Source organism: Apteryx mantelli, chromosome 27 (assembly GCF_036417845.1).
Source record: "Apteryx mantelli isolate bAptMan1 chromosome 27, bAptMan1.hap1, whole genome shotgun sequence".
Taxonomy (NCBI): Eukaryota; Metazoa; Chordata; class Aves; order Apterygiformes; family Apterygidae; genus Apteryx; species Apteryx mantelli.
Window position 1 is genome coordinate 346113 of NC_090004.1, and position 20993 is coordinate 367105.

At 37.4% G+C, this 20993-nt stretch overlaps 1 protein-coding gene across 4 annotated transcripts in view; it reads left to right on the forward strand.

Moving 5' to 3' along the window:
• The window catches only part of RLF (RLF zinc finger), a 58495-nt gene extending 42617 nt beyond the window's left edge, over nt 1–15878 (forward strand). The window contains exons 6-9 of one of the 4 annotated variants that reach the window (XR_010886463.1): nt 350–486; nt 6939–7080; nt 9940–10100; nt 10476–10512. Coding sequence is in view for 3 of the 4 variants with exons in the window: in XM_067311739.1 (XP_067167840.1) it covers nt 350–486; nt 6939–7080; nt 10476–15209 (5013 nt within the window). In the remaining variant the exon portion in view is untranslated. Of the gene's footprint in view, nt 1–349; nt 487–6938; nt 7081–7459; nt 8979–9939; nt 10101–10475 lie in introns of those variants that run through there. The other 3 variants (XM_067311739.1, XM_067311742.1, XM_067311740.1) reach the window with 3 other exon arrangements.
• The last annotated feature ends 5115 nt before the right edge of the window (nt 15879–20993 follow it).

A 20993-nucleotide genomic window follows, 5' to 3' on the forward strand; every position in this document is an offset into this window, starting at 1 on the left:
TTTTAGACCTAGGTTTTACTGGTCAACAGGAAATCAGGAATGCCCTGCAATCACAGAGGGGGAATGGGTAGTTTTAGTTGGAGTGTTGTCCTTATGTATTTTGCTTAACTATCCAAAATGGAAGATGGTCCTAAAGAAGAGTAATACTGAGAAGTATCAGAACTAACTGGTCTGAACTTCTAGTGCCTTCTGTAGCCAAAAGCTGTGATAGGAACTCTGGGTATTAAAAGGAGTAGTAGTGTTTTGTTAATGTGTTTTTTGACGCTATTTTCTTTGATGTGATAAATGTTTTTGTACAAATGCTCAGAAGAAAGTGCCTTTTTTCTTTCCTTTTTTCTTCCTTTTTTAGATTGCGAAGGTGGATTGCAAGGAAGTACTAGACATCATATGTAATCTGGAATCTGAAGGACAGGAAAACACTGCATTTATCCTTTGTACAACCTACCTTACTCATCAGCTTCAAACAGCGAATGTGTATTGCTCTTGGTAAGTAATAAGTATCACCACTTCTTGTAATTGTTCTCTTCTTCACTGCCTACTGGCTTTTATGCACTAAAATAGAATAGCTCAGTTCTATGGTGGATATGTGGTGGATATATCCTTAAGTTGAAATACATCAAGCTGAAGTACTTCTAGAGAAATAACTTATGAGGAAATGAGTAAGGACTCATTTGTAACCTTCTTACATTATAGCTGCTGCAGTAATACAGCAGTTAAAGTCAGCAAATGAATGTCAGACATATTTGTCTAATTTTTTTTAAATCAAACTGCACTTGTATGAATGACATTAATGGTAATGCTTCAATAATATAGTAGTTCCTATAGGTCTGGGTTCCTGTTCTTGATACTAAACACCTAAGCTTTTGTGAATCTACAAAGTGCATTGTAATTTAGCTCAGGTTTTTCCCTCTTGAATACTTAGACCCATAAGAGTTTGATCCCTTTTTTCAGTTCTTTAACAGAGAAGTAGTAGGAATGTACAGAGGCAGCACCCTTAAACTCTTTACCATAACAACCTCTTTTCCTCCAGAGAGTCTTTTTATACTTCAATTGATTGGAATGTGGAACTTCTGTAATCCTGAGAATGCTAGGATTATGTGTTAGCCAAACTGTGGCTATAAAACTTCTCCACCCTCTTAACTAGTTGGAGATAAGTAAATTTTGTATCTCTGTTACAGCGGTGGCAAACTGGTAGAGTGAAATTGGGGAAGCTGTTTTCTGGTCTTTATAGAGTAGATTGGTAGTCGTGGCCTTGGAACCATGGCTAGTGTGCAGTTTCTTCCTTAGTCTGATCTGGGTAATGCTTTAATTTATCAGACATCTCAAATATATCTTGGAAATCTGCATTGTCATCTGTGGCATAGTTCATTCACTCACTTCACATTTTAATGCTATGAAGGAAAGTTTTCATAGCACTTAAGTGTCAGCAGGAATGATTGATAGTTTAGCCTGGTCCAGTCATTTGTACAAAAAGACCAGAGGGTATTACATATTTACTTCTACATCAGGCCAAGGATGACTGTTTAAGCAAAAGCATGCCTTGTAGAGAGAAATGAGCTCTTGGAAGAGTCCAGACAGTGGAGAGTCCACCAAACACAAGTTTTAGAGGCTGACTGTGCTTTACCACTGAAATGTGTTTTCAGAGATGGCTAGAGTAGGGAATGGAGCCATGTCCAAAGCATATAGCGATGATTCTCATTAAGCCAACACAGATACAAGGCTGAAATCCATATTGCGTTCTTTTTCGAAAAACAAACCTAACATTCCTTAAGGGTGAACTAAATGATCTGCTGTTGTCCAAGGAGACTTGTTAAGGAGTTCTATTTAAGAGCTGTATCCCTAGGGTGCAAGTGAAGGGAATCAGAGTTCAGGTGCAGCTGAGACTTTTAAACTGTTGATATGAGGGGAAAAATACTTCAGTGACATAGCATTTTAGAGTTAAGAAATAACTCTTCTTTGACAACAACCACAGAGTACATTTTTGGCTTGCAGTACCAAGTCTGAACTGAAACTGGTTAGAATTTTAATGAAACTTTCATGTCCCATAATTCAGTCTAACTTGTACTTTCTCCTGAGTAATGGGTCAGGAGAAATCCGTGAGAGATGAAGGTTTCTTATTTCCATGCCAGTTTGGTCCATGATGTGCCTGACCTAAGACTGTCTATACAGGACATGGTGTGACTGTAAGATGAATAGATATGTCCAGTTTTAAAATTGGTTTGCATAAGTGACAAGTAGTGAAGGCTTAAAGGTGCAAATGTTAGCATAGTCTAGTGACACAAGTAGGTTCCTAGTTACTGAAGTTGTTAGCAGGCTTGTGTCACTCTCACTGAAGCCATATTATTGTCTTCTACTGTTAGTGGTTGTTCAGATTAAGGTTCTGGTTCAAACTAAAGTGCTGGTATGTCCAGCCTTGCCACAACTGCCACCTCTGCTGTTGTGTGGGCATACTTCACAAGGCTCCAGTTCCATCTGCTTTCCCCCAGGAGTCAGAAAGGAGAATGAGGTCTTCTGTGTAACACTGAAATTGTGTAGGAGTATGAATTCAAAATCTAGTATTGTACATAGCACTCTATGTACAATAGGATTCTGCATAACTGATGTGGCCTGATCCACTTAAGAGCAAAGCCTCCAGGACATTGGAACCTGTAGAGAAGTTAATCTTCTGATGGACTCTGTTCTTACGAAACTGCTGTAATGCTTCTTGATCATCTGGAACCCTTCAACAGATTACTTTTTCACTTCTAGGCTGTGCCTCTAACCCCCTTTAAAAGTACTGTTGTTTGAAAATAAGGACGTTGTGCTGATCTGATGGTGAAATGCTATTGTATATGTTGGCCTTATTGTATTGATCCTCACCCCCTTTCCTTGTGGCAGATGCAGATCTAGTGATTATTTAGGCACAAGATGGATGAATTCAGCTGGCTGATATGGCAGAAAACTTAATTTAGAGGATTGATTTTCTGTCAGACAGCCAGCCAAACTGGTTAGGGGTGAGGTTACACACTACAGATACAGTCATCTCCTCAAAAATGAGGCTTCAGCCCTGTGCAGACTCTGGTCACTGGAATCATTGCAGACTTGATTTGAATGCGTGGCCTGGAATAGAGTTAAGGCAATGTTGCTTTCTCTGCATCAGTAATTTCAATAAGCTCAGTCACAAATGTGATAAACATCAGAACTGGCTGAGAGGAGGCAATGTGGAGGACAGCAAATGTTAGATGGACCCACTGTAATATGCATATTTAGCTTCACTCTATAGCTGAATGTAATGTAGGAGGATCACATGTTAGAGGTAGCTTTGCCAGGCATTAAATAAGTTTAGGTATAGCATTAAAGATGTACTAAAATACTTGGTTAAATTGAGTACATAAGCTGAGAAATCTCCTCTCTGTGACCAGCTGCAGTTTTTAAGGGACAGCAATGTTTTAGGTAGTTCACTTCAAAGAAGGTCCTGTCTAGTTTAGAAAAACAGGGGTGGCTGTTGAAAGCTTATTTAACTCAGGGTGCTGTTTCATCTACTGATAATTTGGAATCTACTTAACTTTTCTAGCAATGTCATTAACGCCATTTTGGTTTTGCTTTTTCATAACAATAAAATGTAACTTGTGTATATTCAGTCATAATTGTGCATGATGGTGTTTCAATTCAATAAATGATTAAAGTTTTAATCAGTTCTTATGGTGTGCTGCTGGTACATTATGTAATTTGACAGGCCAGAACTGAGTGTTGATGACTCAAACATTTAATAAAGGTCTTTAAGGGAGGAGAGCAGGGAATAGGAAAAGCAGAGACCCTTTGGTACAGTGTGGCTTGCAGGTCAGCTTCCCTTTACACAGTAGCCCATGTTGTTATGGATTCAGCTCAACAGATGAGCCGTAGTGTGTGTACTTGAAAATGTTCCATGTGTAGGATCCAGAAATAAAATTGTTTCCTGCAGAATTACTTGGAATGTTTCCTTCTCCTTAACTTGACAAAGTGCACAATACATCAATGAAATATTTTCTGATAAGCTAGCCCCTAGCTAAGCTTTCACAGGTGCTGTAAGGAAGCAGTATTGTTGAATGCAGTCCTGCTCACTGTTAGCCATCCATTCCCATTGTCCTTCTCCAGGTCTTGGTTTATGCAGCTTCAAAGAGAACTAGCTTAACTAGTTAAGATAGAGTATTCTGGTTTAAACAAAAAAGGAAAAGACCTCTGAAAAACGGAAAAATGGGAATGCTTTTGAGACTGTTAACTGTGAATGAGGATGGAGCTTGGGTGCAGAATGGCCAGTCCTAACAATTTGCTGCCAAAAAGGGGGAAAAAATTCTTCCCCTCCTGTGGTATTGGTTGCACAAGTCTGCCTCTTTTGTTTTGGATCTGGGTCCATCTGACCTGTAATGAGCACATTCAGTTAACCCAGCCAAAACTCTGTATAGCTTTCTACAGACTAGTGCTAGATTGGCTTACCAGCTGGTCAGACAAGTACCAGAGAAGCGCAAGGCTGATGCTTCTGCAAGTGGTGAGCTGCTACTCTGTTCAGCAGTAACATCACTCTCTTACTCTAGAAAAGGGCAAGTCTTCCTTCTCTTCCTACCTCTCCTCTTCACTGCTGTAGCACCTGCCTGATGGCACAGTGCTAACTCTCCACCCTATCCTAAATCTTTTATTATTATTCTCACGTATTTGGAGTGGTTAATCTATTTCATTAGCTTAGCCCATCCTGTAGCCTCAAATCTGTACCTGCAAGAAAAGATTAGCAAAACATACATATGTTTATGAACTAGTTTTGCTGGTGTGAAGCTTCATTTTGTAGCTGGAGATGAAGGCAAACTTTAGTTTGTAGACGTTCCTCCTCATGAAAACGGGAAATTTCTCCAATGACTGCTGCTTATGATCATAAAATAATACTAATGCTACTTCTAAGATTTCCCTTTCCATTGGGGATATCTACCATCTTTAGGACTATATCTAGGAAGTGATGTTTTGAGTAGTAGCTCTGAATTAGCTGATTGTCTTACCCTCAAGTAGTCAGAAAATTTATCATCCATAAAATAATGTAATTTTTAAGGGTAACCCAAGTGATATTAAATGTGAACTTCAGCTAAGCACAACTTAAAAAAAAAAAAAAAAAAAAAAAACTTCTCTGATCTGCTATACTAATAAGACTGTTTCTTGATATCTGCGTGGCTGGAGTGCCTTCTCTTCCCCATCCCTCTTCCCTGCCTCAAATCAATTTGAAATAGAAAATTACCTGAATACTGAGAACTGTCCTTTCTTTCCTTTCCATATGTGTGAAGACAATACAGAGAATGTTTCTACATCACCATCCTTGAGGACGCCTTTCCACAAACTATTCTAGTTTTGCAGAAGGAAGGGGTGGGATAAGAGAAGGAATAGGACAGCACTGAAAACTTTTTGCCCTGCGAGAATCTCTTAGGAATAAGGGATTATCCAGAGTAAAGCTCTTCTCTCAGTACTCTTCCAATTCGCAACTCACTACACATATTGAACACACATGCAAAATGACTGATGTCTTTAAGTTATTTTCAACTTGTGTATTTTGTTTCTGTTGCAGTAATGCATTAAGTTTTAATACATTTTTTCTTTTAATTCTGTGCCTCTCTTGAGATGACTTTGTCATACATTTCTACCTGTTAGCTCTTCTGATGTTCAACTATATATTTTGTTAGTTTCTTTGGGGTAAAGAGCAATAGTGAAGGTTACCAATATTCTAGATGTCAAAAATTATTCATCTTTTCCCTCTCCGATTCTGTTTTAGGATTTAAAAAAAAATTTTTTTTTTTAATTACACTGTTCCTGGATTAGTTTCTTGTAGGCCTACCCAGCTGCTCAGCTGTCCCTTTCTGACTGTGAAAGGCTGTTACCATCTTTTTAGGCTTTTTTTTTTTTTAATCCATGTTCCTAGTAAACGCAGGCAATTATATGCAGTAAGTGTATCCCAAGAGAGGTCTGTAACAAGGCCTTTCTCACTTTCACTCGACTTAGGGTTCGAGGTTAGGATTGCAATAACTCAAAGCAAAAAATTTTGCCATTATTCATTGTACAGTCTGCCTAGAGGTCTCTCTTTGATTTTTGGTGTTAGAAGCTATGATTAACCTCATAGTCTAGAAACCAGTGTGTATAATTTGATGTATAGAGAGCTTGAGTTAGCAAAGGTGAAGTTTACTCTAGTGAAGGAGCAGAAGAAAAACTCTTTTAATATAAAAGATACAGTTTCTATTACTCTGCTGCTTTTGTCTTTTTTGTGGCATTTCATCTGTGATGGGAAAGTGATGCAAAGTGACAGATTGCACTGTGCAACAGCTCTGTTGCCCTGGATGTAATAAATTGCTTAGCAGAACAGCTCTGTATTTGAATTGTACAAACAGTAAAGCATGTAACTACTAAAAGACAGTAGACAAAGCCCTGGGCTTGTATATATCACTTTTTTGTAAAGTGTGTTCTGTTAGAGCTGTCTTTTAAAGCACTGAGTGGGAGTTGTATCATTTGAAGGCAGGTGTCAGCATCTAAGCTACTTGCCTAGTGGGGGAAAGCTGGCAACTTTATTTTGTGAATCATCTTACCTATTTTAAATTTCTGTCTGCAAATGCTTTCCCCCCCGCCCTCCCTTGACTGTGGAGGGAGTCGAGGCAATAAGCTTATCTGTAGATATCTGCACAAAGTGAAATGAATCCCACTGCCAGCATCTCTTCCCATTAAATAACAGGAGATTATTGATCAGGAGTGTTTTGATGTCATGCCTCTTTAAAAGTAAGGCACAACAAAACAGTTCTCTGCAGCATCTCTAGGAGATGGAGACCTGATTCAAGTGTGTGCTGCTTTTTAACAACACTTAAATTCTTGTGGTGTCAACTCTGAGCTAAACTGTGTAGACTCTGGAAGAATTATGCATATCTGTGATGTGCTTACAATCTGCTTTCAACCTTTTGCAGGGAGCTGACGCTTTTCTGGAGCAAATTGCAAAGAAGAATTGATCCTTCTTTGGATTCTTTCTTGGAGAGATGCCGTCAGTTTGGCATTATTGCCAAAACACTACAGCATTTATTTTTCCTGATAAGAGTCATACAATCTGAAGTAAGTAAGCTGCAGTCTGGAGTCCTTGAAGACAGCCACAACTATTGAAATGAATTTATTGCTTTGTTAGTAATTTCATTGAACTGATATGAAAAATATAGCTTATTTCATTATTCTGGCTTTCTGATTAAGTGCCTAATAACTTATAAAAAGTATCTGAAAAATGCCTACCCACTGTAGTTTTATGACAGTTTGACACAAATTCAAGTGGCCTTCAATCAATGTGAAACAGTGGTGTTTCTTATCCTTAAAATACAGGATGACTGTGTTTTGCAAAAGAAGGATTCTTGTACTTTGAGGATATATCCTCATCCTATAAATCTGTGGTGCAGTCACATATGGACTTCTACCTTCTGTTCTTATCCCTATCTCTAAATAGGCACAGCAAGATTCAAGAGATGCTCAACAGCAATTTTTAAAAACCTGGGAAGCTCTGTTTGAGGAGAAATGGAAACACTGAAATTGATCCATCTAGCAGGAGGCAAATATAGGATGCTATTTATAAGCTAGCTATCCCTATTCCTCTGTTTAATCTGGATGGTTGTTCAGTAGAATGTTTCTGTTTTCCTTTGGCTGCTCTTGAGTGTTAAATTGGCTGAACTCAAATATCTTGTGCCTAGTCACTATATGGGACTAGATTTTTGGGAGGGCATTTATGAAAGCAAATAAATCAGGCACTCCTTAATATAAGTATAAACTGAGGAAAAATACGCTAGCTGGTAATGGGAAGACTTTAACTATTCTAATAACTGTATTACTCAGATCATGGAAGTTTAATTACGTACAAGTTTTTTCCCCTTAGGACTGTCATTGTTTCTCGAAGATTCCAGATATTTCTTGCTGAAAAACATCATAGTTTTGCATATGTAAAGTAGAATTTGCTACAGGAACTTCAGTTTTGTGAATGTTCCAATTAAGCTGAGCAAATTTGGGAGTATACTGTTTTTGCATCATTGCATGAACATGAGTTAATTCAGAATTAAAGCATCAACTGGATTACAGAGAAAACAGATGAGGTTGCTTTTTTCAATTAAACTTCTCTGCAGCTTCAGGTTTGTTTGTCTGGAAGTTAGAATTCTATAAATTATAGTCTCTTTCAGGAGTTAATTCTGTGAACCAAATGAGTTACCAAGGGAGGCTTGATAGGAGAGGAGCAAGTATCAAACCCCTGCTTCAGAGTCAAAAGAAGTAGAGGTCAGAAAAGGTTGCATGATAGTCCTTTTGATACAGCATAGAGGAGATTCTGGAACTCTGATTTGACAAAGATGAATTCCATTCAGTTAATGATAGTGCTTTGTACAGAGAAATCTTTGTTTCCACTTTCTCTAAAATGGGCTTATTTCTACTTTCAAAATGTGTGGCAATGTATGTTTATATTACTGTGATACACTGTGAATTACGTACCAATTCTTTCTCTCTGTTTTCTGCGAGAGCCTATGAACATTTCTTCTTTTGGGAAAGCAGCTTTTTAAGTGCTGTATAGCAGATTAACACTGCCATTGAATTAAAAAGTATGGCATGACTTCCAATAGCTTGTGCACAGTAAGGATAAGAGCTTGCTAATTCTTCTAACTGATCTTTAGTTCTTTCAGACCTCTTCCATTCGAGTTGGTGTGGGTGTAGTTGTGTTAGCCAGTGGTTTAAAGTATGGAAAGATAGTTTCAGCTTGGTGTTCAACTGCCGATGCCTGTGAGCCTGAACATTAAGCTCTTTGGCTATATAGATGTTCAGCACATCCTGGAAATCAAGCCATAGACATCTTGAGTTCAGCACAAAAAACTTAGTATAGGACTGAGTAGATTGTCTGATTTAGGACTTTAAGAGTAAGCTGGAATTAACTGGTCTGTATAAAGCCTTATCTACCTAAGAAGATTGTATTACCTATACAGGAACCACCATTTCTCTGGACACTTCTGTTCCATTATAAAATTATTTGTTGCCTGGAAAGGTATTTAAGCTAGTCTGAAAGAGACAACAGAGTAAAAACTCCTCCACTAGAGACTAGTATAGCTGCAAATAATTTAAATACCTTTATGCTATAAAAACCTGCATAACTTTGCTTGTGTAACTCCCTTTGCATAGACTGATAGGTGTTCATGGAGGGAATCGTTATGGTCTGCACAGTTCATACGCTACAGTCCAAATACAGTGTTTCTCTCAGGAAAGAAAATCATGTTGAAATAACACCTTATTTGATGTAAAGTTTGAATGGTGTTTGAGACAATACCCTTCACAAGCTTGAAAAGAGGTGTTAAGTAGATGTCCCTTTCATTGAGCACTATTCAGACTCTGCCCGGTGAATGAGGTAGGAGGCTTTTGAATACAAAGCACTGTCTTAAGATATGTACATATGAGGAAAAAAATGGGTGTGTAGTGCTGTCTTAAACTGGGGATTTGTCAATTTTCATGTTTGTTTTCCTTTCTTTGCAGAGTTTCATCATCCGCTAACACATACATATTTATGCATGCATACTAATTAAAAATGTTCTTTTATCATCTCTCAACACTATTCATAAATCTTAACTGTTACTTGTCTTTACAAATGATAACTCAATAGTTCAAATTCTGTATTCCCCAAAGTTTACTTTTGTCAACTTTTGGAACAAGGTAGCTTTCAATTTTGTCCATGTAAAGTCTGGAATATATTTTGTTTTTAAATCAGCATATGGATAATGTTTGTAGGTGTTTTCCTGATACAATTGAGCAGTATTTCAAGAAGTTGAATAGACTTCTCAGAAAATGTTTGGAATTTAAATGTCGGTTATCTTCATCAGGAAACTTTTCTGCTACCATACTGCTTGTACTGTTAAAGGTGTTTTTTTTCAGGGTGTGAATTTACGTTAATTTCCCTATTCACAGTATACCAGACGTTCTGAATTAATATCCTGTGTGGATGCTGCAGGAAGAGCATATGCAGAAGATTTGCACCATTCATCTTAGACATCTGACTTAGTTATGACTGAGAGTCAGTCCATGGAGGGAGACAGGAGTTAAATGGAAAGATGTTTTACAACATCCAGGTTCGATGCCTGTAGTAGTCAGTGTGACTCCTTCACATAGTGCACTAAATGTGAGGTGGATCACCTCACTTTCAAAAAGTAGAACAACTTCCTTGTGTAAAATAATTTTCAACTTTTCGGAATATAGTAATTGACTCAGGCACTTAACACAGTATAAATATGTTCTGAATATGTAGTAGGCTCTAGTTTATTGGATGCTAGAATCTCATTCAAAATCTTGGAGACTGTCTATCCTCGTAATCTTTCCTATCGTCAGGAAGCCTCCAGAATGTAGGTGTAGTTCCTTCAGAGAGAAGTTCTAGAAAGAATATACTTACCAAAGAGAAGTAATTTTTGCTTTGTGTGTTTTTTTTTTTTTTTTTTTTTCCCCAACAGGCAGAAGAAGCAGGACTTGCTGTGTCTGTTTTGTTATGTGTGAGAGCCCTCCAGATCAGATCGAACGGAAGTGATGAAATGAAGACATCTGTATGTAAAACAATTGCATGCCTTTTACCAGAAGACCTTGAAGTTAGAAGAGCATGTCAGCTCACTGAATTTTTACTTGAGCCAACTTTGGGTGGATTTAATGTGTTGGAAGAGCTGTATATGCAACCAGATCAAAAATTTGATGAAGAAAATGCATTGGTTCCAAACTCACTCCGTTGTGAGCTCCTGTTAGCTTTAAAAGCATATTGGCCATTTGATCCTGAATTTTGGGACTGGAAGACTTTAAAGCGACATTGCCTTAAATTGTTAGGGAAAGTAGCTTCTGATTCTGAGGATGATGCAAGTTGTAATATGTCAGTCAATGAAACTGACATCTTAGATACTTTCTTAAGTGACTATGATGAAACAAAAGAACATAAATATTATGATGGAAAAGATTCAGTAAATCACCCAAAAGAAAAAGCAAGAGTAAAAAAACCAATTGGTTCTTCAGAAAGATACCAGAGATGGCTTCAATACAAATTTTTTTGTGTGCTCTGCAAAAGGGAGTGTATAGAGGCTAGAATACTACATCATTCTAAGATGCATATGGAAGACGGTATTTATACGTGTCCAGTGTGTACAAAAAAGTTCAAGAGAAAGGAATTTTTTGTACCACATGTAATGGAACATGTTAAAATGCCACCTAGTAGAACACACAGACCTAAAAAGAAAATAATACTGAAAAAAGAGAGATCGCCACAAAAGATAACAGCTTCCAGCAGCCCCTCTCCAGCACTTCAGGAAAAGCTGCATCAGCCACAGCTGTCTGAAAAACTTGAAAATGACACACATGAATACGTCACATTTAGCCAATTGGAAAATTGCCAGCTACAAGACAGAGACATCTATCCGTGTCCTGGAACAGATTGTTCTAGAGTATTTAAACAATTTAAATACTTAAGTGTACATCTGAAAGCTGAACATCAAAACAATGATGAGAATGCAAAACACTACTTGGATATGAAAAACAGGAGAGAGAAATGTGCTTTCTGTCGCCGACACTTCATGACATCCTTTCATTTGCGGGAGCATGAACGAGTACACTGTGGTCCTCAACCTTATATGTGTGTGTCAATGGATTGTTATGCTAGATTTGGATCAGTTAATGAGCTTCTTAATCACAAACAAACACATGATGATCTTCGTTATAAATGTGAACTAAACGGCTGTAATATTGTATTCAGTGACTTAGGGCAACTTTACCATCATGAGGCACAGCACTTCAGAGATGCATCATACACATGCAACTTTTTTGGTTGCAAAAAGTTTTATTATTCAAAAACTGAATTTCAGAACCACCTTGCAATGCATAATATTGCAGTGTCAAATGGAGAAGTGAAGCAAACAGTAAAACTTGAAGAGTCTGTTTCAAAAGACAAATTCAGTTATCTTCCAGAGTCTCAACTGGTTGAACAATCTGAAAACTCCAATCTGAATGAAAACCTGGATCCTACGAGCTCTCAGGGAATTCCACAGATAAAGGAAGAAGCGCTCTCTGACAGTGAAGATCTAGACAGTGAAAGTAATTGCAGTGTTCATTGTGGGAACCACAGCACAGCTGTAAACCAAAACCAGGTGTCTCCTTTACTGATTGAAACAATGGCTCACAATCAAACAGTTCCAAGTTTTCTCATGTCCCAGGAAGGAGTCTTCCATTCAGCAGATGTGAAAGAACAATGTTCTGATGTGGCAGTTTGCTTTGATGGAAAAAATTTTTCCTGTAGTTTTGAAGGATGCTGTGCAACACACAAAAATGCCAGAGGTATGCAAAAACATCTTCGTAGGGCCCACCCATATAACTTCAAAGGTAAAAAAAAGATGGAGATGAAAAGTAAAGACTTTCTGAATTTGCTGAATGACACTCAGGACAGTAAATCCCCTAGAGACATTGGTACAGAGATAGATCATAATTCAGATACAAATGCTGATTCTCCAGGAAGCTTGTATTGTAGTATAAACGCTAAAGGAAACAATGGCCTGAAAGAAGAAAATTGTCCTTCTTCCCCAGAAACATCTTTTTATGACAGTTCTAAAGTATCAAATATTGAAGACAATATGCTGGAACTACTTTTAGGCTTGAAACATCTAAGCTTAAAAAATTCTAACATTCAGAATTCTTCAAGACACAAGCCTTTTTTGGGCTCTTTACAGTCCTATTCATCTAGGGATGCCAAGTGCCCTGAGTCAGTAGTAGATGAAGCTACCTCAAAATTTCAGTTTCAAGAGCAACAAGATAACTTACCTAGCCAGTATCTTACTCAGCTGGCAGCTAAACCATTTTTCTGTGAATGTCAAGGATGTACTTGTGAATTTGTGACCAGAGAAGCTCTCTTAATGCATTATGTTAAAAAGCATAACTATTCAAAGGAAATGGTTCTTCAGTTAAATATGTTCCAGCATCGGTACTCACCATTTAAGTGTCATATTTGCCAAAGATCATTTACAAGAAAAACACACCTTCGAATTCACTATAGAAACAAACATCAAATTGGCTGTGAGAGGATAACACACAAGGTATGTTCTAATGAAAAACTTGATCACGTAGGTTTATGTACAGAGGATATACATAATACCGTTCCAGCATCTGTCTCTGCAACCAAAGTTGAATTCATTGAACATTCGGACCACTCTGAACAGCTTTATCATCCTAAAAAGGAAGACTGTAGTTCTGAAACTGATTTGGAGTCCAGTGAAGAGACAGACAATAACGTAACAAGAAAAACATCTAACATCACTTCTCTGGACAGTCATAGGGAAGAACTGGAGGCAAGGGAAGGAAGAGGAAGCAAAAGAACAGTTGCTAAAGGAAACTTATGTTACATATTGCATAAGTACCACAAACCATTTCATTGTATTCATAAAAGTTGCAACTCTGCTTTTACCAACCAGAAAGGTTTGATTCGCCATTATAGGACCGTTCACCAGTATAACAAGGAACAGCTCTGCTTAGAAAAAGACAAAGCAAGAACAAAAAGGGAACTTGTCAAATGTAAAAAAATATTTGCATGCAAGTACAAAGAGTGTGGTAAGCGTTTTCTATGTTCTAAAGCCCTTGCTAAGCATTGTAGCGACTTCCACAATGAACATATAGAGGATCAAAAAGTGCTTTCTGAAACTGAATCTGCAAGATTTGCTTGTAACCAAGCCCAGTGCCCTGCTGTATTTTATACCTTTAATAAGCTAAAACAGCACCTGATAGAAGAACATGCCAATGAAGAAAAAATAAACAAAGATTTTGAAATCCATTGTGACCTTAATGGCTGTGATCGAATTTTCACAAATTACAGTCACTACTCTCAACATGTGTATTTCCGACATAGTGAATATTATGATAGTCTCTTTGGAAATCAGAAAGAGGAGCAGGATAATCTTGATAAGGATAAAAATGAACAAAATTATTTGAAAGACAATTTTGACATAAACAAGCAGAATGGGAAGCAGTTAAAAGAAAAGCCTAAAAGAATTAGCAAAAGTAAAGAAAAGCATTTGATTCATTTCAAAACAAAAGAGGAAGCCCTACAAATGTGCAAAGAGAAGTCTAACCAGACCCAGTACCCTTGCATGGTTCAGGGATGTCTGTCTGTTGTGAAATTGGAAAGCAGTATAGTGAGGCATTATAAACGCACACATCAGATGACCAATATGTATATAGAGCAACAGATTCAGAAACTTGTTGTTTGTGTTAAATGTGGCATAATGATAGAAAAACAGTCCTGCTCTGAAACAGCTTTAGGCTTGGATAAAAAAGGCCTAAAAGTTAAAGAGGAGAAATCAGCTCATTCTGAGTACGTGCAGGAAAGTGAAAAATCTCCCGTTCCAAACACTGATCATGACCATCAAGATGTAAGCAATGAAGACCAAAAAAGATGTCCAGCAAGTAGTGTGAGTTTTGATAGGAGTGCCTTTATGTATTCAGGCACTTTAAAATATAACCACAGTTCAAAAATTGGCTGTTTTGAAGAGCATAACTTAAGGGAGTCTGTTATGTGTAAAACTGGAGATTTATCTGAAAGTAGTGAAAGAGAAAATGGCTCTTATTTCTCCAATTTACAGTTAGAGTTGTCAAGAGAGAAAGATGCAGAAGGATGTGAACATAGTGCAGTTAACCAAAATGCAAAAAGAAATATACTTTATACTACAAAAGACAAATTACAGAAGCATCCAGTGTCCAGGCCATTTGATTTAAAGACATATAAACCAATGGGATTTGAGTCTTCATTTTTAAAATTTATTCAGGAAAGTGAGGAAAAAGATGACGACGATGATGATTTTGATGAGATAGTGGAATGGGAGTCTCCTGAACAGTTTCCAGTTGATGGAATATTACAAAAAGAGGGAGACTCTCAAAGGGATGTGCCAGTAAACAACTTTGTGAATGAAAAAAATGTAATCATACCCCAAAATAATCATGGGCAGCTAACAGAAATCCAGCCCTTGATTTCAGAGTCATCATCTGCCCCTTCTTTAGAAAACTTGAGGGCTATCTTGGACAAGGCATTAACAGACTGTGGAGACCTTGCCTTAAAACAGCTTCATTACTTAAGACCAGTAGTTGTTCTTGAAAGATCCAAGTTTTCCACACCCCTTATAGATTTATTTCCAACAAAAAAGGCAGATGAGCTTTGTGTAGGAAGTACATAAGTAGTTTTGCTTAGAACAGATTGCCTCTACTACTGCTATATGGGGAGAACTTCAAATTAGAACAGAAACTGTTACAGTACACGCTGTTTAGGTTAGTTTAGACTGTTTAATTCCATGAATGTATAATATCTGTCAAAAGTACTGGCCAAGTTAATTTAGCTCCCCATTTTTTTTTAAATGGACTATGCTGATTTTGGTGCTATTTAACACATCAGAATGCTGGGGGCTTCCTCTTGCAGAGTAAATGTGCATGATTGTATATGGAACAAGTACTAGGGTACCAGGGTTTGGGGGGTGATGGAGTTATTACTTGACTTGAATGTGCACCCTAGGGTGCTTTGTGTAACATATTGTACACTACAGCATCTTATATTTTTTGAGTTATGAGTTTCAATAAATTACAGTTTTTCACCCATTTGTTTACTGTATGGTAAATCTTAATTTCTTTTAGGCAACTTTAATGTGGCTTGCTTGTAGTAATTGAATTTGGGACCATTCTGTGTGCATTGGACAATGTTACTTAACTTTGACGCATTTGTAGATAGCTTACCAGACTGATGAAACAGTGTAGATAAGGATTAAGTTTTATTCTGTAATATTTTCTGTCCTCCTTGCAGACTTTAAAGAATTAGGATTAGTATGGGTAGAAAGCACTTGCCACTTGATGATAGGAAACTTCTAGTTATCCTTCCCTTGATGGAAGAAGATGCTTCTGAGAGAGTACGTTACAGCTTAAGTGTTTGAAATTCATTGACAGACTTCCAAGAGGCTCACGTCACAGGAAAGTACCAGTGCAGGTTTGGGGCTCCCTGAATTACCTTTTTGGATAATGAGTAAAACCTAGCTTGAAGATTCATCAGAAAAGTTATCTAATATTTTAAGATCTGTTACTTGTTCTTTTGTCTCGTTTCTTGCCTTACTTCTGCATACATTCTGAGGCCCAGAATCTGTACTGTATAAGAAGTACTATTTCCCAAACTCTTTGAGGATGATAATGAGCAAGCTGCAATCACAGTTCTTTATTGAGGGTTTGGGGGTTTGTTGGGGTGCATTGGTTTTTACACTATAATCTCAGAAGTAACAATGGAAAGAAAATGAAGGAAACTTGGGAAAACAAATTGTTTAAACCCTGAATATTGGTTTGGTGCAAGAATGAAGACGACTATCTTAAAAATTATAGAAAAAAATCTGGAGGACTGTGTTATGACTAACACTGAGCAGAAATGGCATCTTCACACACTTGTAGAAGTTATTTGGGTAGGCTAAAAGTCCAGCTGAAAGTGGGGAGATATGTTGTTTATTGTAAATCTTTCCTGTCATCTCATTTCTCTAAACTATACACTCCTTGTAGTGAAAGGATATGGTGTGTGAATCCTTTCACTAGCTTTTTTAAAAGAAAGTAAGGTAGGATTAAAAAGATTAAATAATGCACCAGTGTCAGGCACCTGAACTAGCTAGTGTTCCAAAGTGGTATCAGCTCTAATAAAATGGTCTACTTTTTAATGTTAAATTTGCATCATGTTAAAACATATTTGGATATGAGAAACTCAAAAGAAGTAAAGGGATCAACTGCAGACTCCACAAACTTGGTGACTGCTTCAAATAATATGCCTCAAGAGATACTAGTGCATTTCTGTCTCTAGTTCTCATATTTTCAGAGCATCTCTAGAAGGAATTCATCCCCTTCCAAGCCTAGGTAAAGAAAATGGATCATTGAGGTTGCAGTCTTCAGTTTCAGGTCAGACAGCTGTATTTCCACTAGATCACCAGGGCTTCAAACATGGCATTATTTAAAAAAAAAAAAAAAAAGTTTAAAACAGTTTGAAGGAAGGAAATTGGATGAGAATTCAAGAATGAAATGGGATGGAGTAAATGTGCATATGCCACAGAACTGAGAAATGGTGAGACAAAAGCAGTGTGTGAGCACTCGCTTTGTGTGGCTAAAAATGTACCATAATTTTAAAAAGCAGCTCTGATACCATTGCTTGCAACAACTTAGAATGCTGTGACTACAGTCAGGAAACTGGAAATGAATAAAAAGCAAAACTTAATGTGGTGATAAGTTAGCTGAGTCATAAGAGCGAAGCATTTGCTGCATCTCTTCAGCTTTTGAACTAGAGGGGTATAGTGAAGACAAATAGATTCCATTAAAGCAAGGGGGTTGCCTCCAGTTTTAAAAAGCAGGAAAGACGCTTTTGCGACGATTCCTCAGGCTAGCGGAGTTCTCTTCAAAGGTAACAGAGCTGCATGCTCCTGAGCCATATTGCACCATGTCCGATTCTATCGCTCCTATCCGTGCACACACACTGATGGAAATCTGTTGGCTGCAAGGACCTGCGGTTGTCTTGAGTAGTGACCTGGGGACAACTCAGACTTCATAAGAAATTTGGAAGGTAATACTCCTACATGTTTACACAAGTAAGAAAGCAGAAGAAAAATTAAAAAGGTGATCTATTTCTGAGATGCTACTTCAAAATGCAGCTGCAGCTTTTGGTAATTATATTTTAAAGTAGTGTGTTGACAATGTAATCTTACAAAACATTTTTTGATAGTTGTTCTGGAATAATTACAATTTTTTTTGTAAACGTGAAGGCATTTAAACAGACTTTACTTTCCATTTGCAGTGAGCTAGGAGCTGAATGTATTTGACTGCTTTGCTGACAAGTGGAAACTTGTTTAACTGGGGTTACAGCTCCTTGCGATTTTTTTACCTGTATTCACAAGGAAACTTTTTAAAAGAAGTTTGTCTTCATTCTTTTAGGCCTCATTTGTACTTCGTTCACTAGAACTTATTCTAGTGCGTACTTGCGATATGGGGAGAATAAAGGCATTACTGTTCTAGAAGTACTAAGAATCAGTTACAGCTTCAGTTGCGATTCTGAGCTCCTCCCTCTTACCCCCATTACCCATGCTGTATTTTGCACATATTTTAACCTGAAGCTCGATAATATTTCATTACTAACTCCCTGATCACAGTTCCCTTCTCTTTGTTTTTACACTTGACCAATACTCAAGAGTTTAATCGTACTTAAACTTTCTTCAAGTGCTTGCTTTCTTTTTCTATTGCTGCTTTTTGGAGGCTAGCATTAATAAAAATTTTCTGATCAATAGGAAGCTATGATCACAGTTTCCCTGTTAACCTCATGAAGTTTGTAAATTAGCCCTTTTTATAATGAGGAAAAGATTCTGGGACTGCAGAATTTGTCCAGAAATAAGGTACAAAAGAATTTCTGCTTGGCGTGGGTTAAGCTTTTCTGTGTAAAAAGACAAAAAATTTTACAAATGCTTGCCTGAGAATGTTGGATAAATTGCCACATGAATGAAGGCTTATTATAAATTTCCATCTTCTCCAGTGTAATCTGCAGTGTGTTCATCTGCCTATTCTGATGTGAACATAGGAACAGGTTCAGCTGTAATTCACTATCAAAAATGGCAATTCAAAATTCAGGTTGTTTGGAGGAACTATGTCCTTGCAGTATGACTAATGAACAAAATGCACGTTGTTGCACCCTTGCCTTCCCTCTGGAGCATGGTGCTTCATAGTTCTCTCTGTCAAGCTCTCAAATAATGGATCATTTTAAAGCTATAACTTTGAATGGGTTCGAGTTTCTTAGTTCCTATAAGCTGTTGCCACCAAAGAACTCTGAAAAATTATCTGTACAAAATCCTGCTGTTTAAGCTGTGCGTCTTTCAAGTTCTTCAATGTTCAGCTTTCCCGTTAACAAAACCAGTCCTGCCACTTGTTGTATAAACAAATGTGCATATTAAGCATGAATTTTGTGACAATTCTAGTTCTGATATTCCATAGAGGAGTTATTTCTGAAAGTTTTAATTCCCCGGAGATGGTCTGCTCTTATCAAATAAGAGTTACTGTATATGTGTAAATTACCATCACTAATGCAAGTTTTTACAAATTACATCACTGAAGTCCATGTAAGGGTCTTATAGATCCTGTTGGGTAGGCTGCTGATGTTAATTAATTTGCTAGTTTTCTTCGGCTTGAATATAATGCAGGCGAAGATAAAGATACAGACATTTTTATCTGTCAGGTATGGAGAAATTCCTGCTATATTCTTCAGGGAATTATGCTTAAAAAATGGTAAGTTGGTTCTCCTCAGTGGTCATGTGATCATCTTAGAGGCTGCTTCTTCTGGTGATCTGCCATCCTGTGCGCTACTGGGATTTTTAATACTGTGGTCGCATGTTTGTATTTGTCTTTCCAGTGAAAGATGCTAATGTCACATTGGTCTGTCAGCTACCTCCCAGTTACAGAAATAATGTCTTGCTCATTTCAGATATGGGCAGTATTTTTCAGTCTTTAGACTCAGCTTCTGTATCATCAACAGAATGTGGTCCCATCTCAGTGCGATAATAGATCTCACACCATCAAAACTATACAGTTTGAATCCCATCCTGATTTCTTCTTGGGCTGATTTGCCTGATCTTTCTAATTGTCCAGCACTGGTAGATCCCAGGGAAAGAGGCCACAGAAAAGCAAAGGACTGAGGGTAAGAATTTTTACTCTGTTTCTGCTTTCATATCATCAAGTTGGCCATCCCTTTTCCTTCCAAGTGCTTCACAAAACTTGTCTTGCAGAGATCCAATATATCCAGCTTCTCACTCTAAAACAAACCTCAGAAATATTTTGTTCCCCAGTAAAAGAACACCATCGTGATCATCTATTAAAAAAGATTCTTATCATCACCAGCAAATATCTGAGAAAATGTATGTACAATTTCAGTCTTGTGTATGTTGCTTCCATTCTTCAAATTATTTTTACTGTCTTCAGGTGAGTACTTTTTACAGGAAAATTACACATTTATTTGGCTGAGCATGCCTATCTTGCATGTAAATTCCACAAGGCTATGGACTTCCCTGCCTTCTTCCATGAGTAGTAAAAAAAAAAAAATGTGAATAGCATTATAAACAGAGAACTTCTAAGCTGACTTCTGTGCTTTTGGTAGGTCTCTCAACACAGCCAGCAGATGTTGGTTCAGTGTTTTCGCTTACCTGTTACTTTGTGGCTATTTTTTGTCCATGCAAGATCTTTGAATTTTACTATAGTGATGCAACCTCATGAAACTGTATTTCAGAAATCAACTAGTTTCTACGCATTGATAGACCTTCTAGGAAAGCAGAAATGTGACAGCCAGTAAAAGAGTTCACTAAAAGGAGCACTGCCTTGTCTTTTATGGCAGTTAGAAGTAATAGTTCTTTCGGGGGCAGGACAGGACATACCAGCTTAGAAAAGAGATAAGGCAGATTCTTAATATATTTGTCAGATCATTCTGCTGAATAGCTACAGGTGATGAGTGTAGTGAAAAATGAGCAAAATGGTTATATTTCTTAGAAATCAAAGTCAATGTTAAAAAAAAATGCAGACAAGTTCTGTCATACTTTTGACTAGTAGAAATAAAATCAATGGCGGATACTAAAAGGCTTTCTCAAGAAATGGCTGAAAAGGAGCATTCATTAACACCCCCTGTTTTTCATTTTCAAGTTACATATTCATTGATGTGCTATAAGTCCCCAGCAGTCTACAGTCTATGTCCCCAGCACTACATTGGAAAGTTCTATTGATTTCAGCAGGACCAATACTATCTTCACTTAACCTTACAGATACCAAATATGAAGAGAATTTCTGTCTGGACTCTGAATAAATATTTGATTTCTGGTAGGACTCCATAATTTTACTCCTTTCATTATGTTTCCCCAAACATTTTCTGTTTATCCTGCAGCAGAAGGGAAGGGATCTGCTTGCCTTCAGAACAAACTGAAGCAACA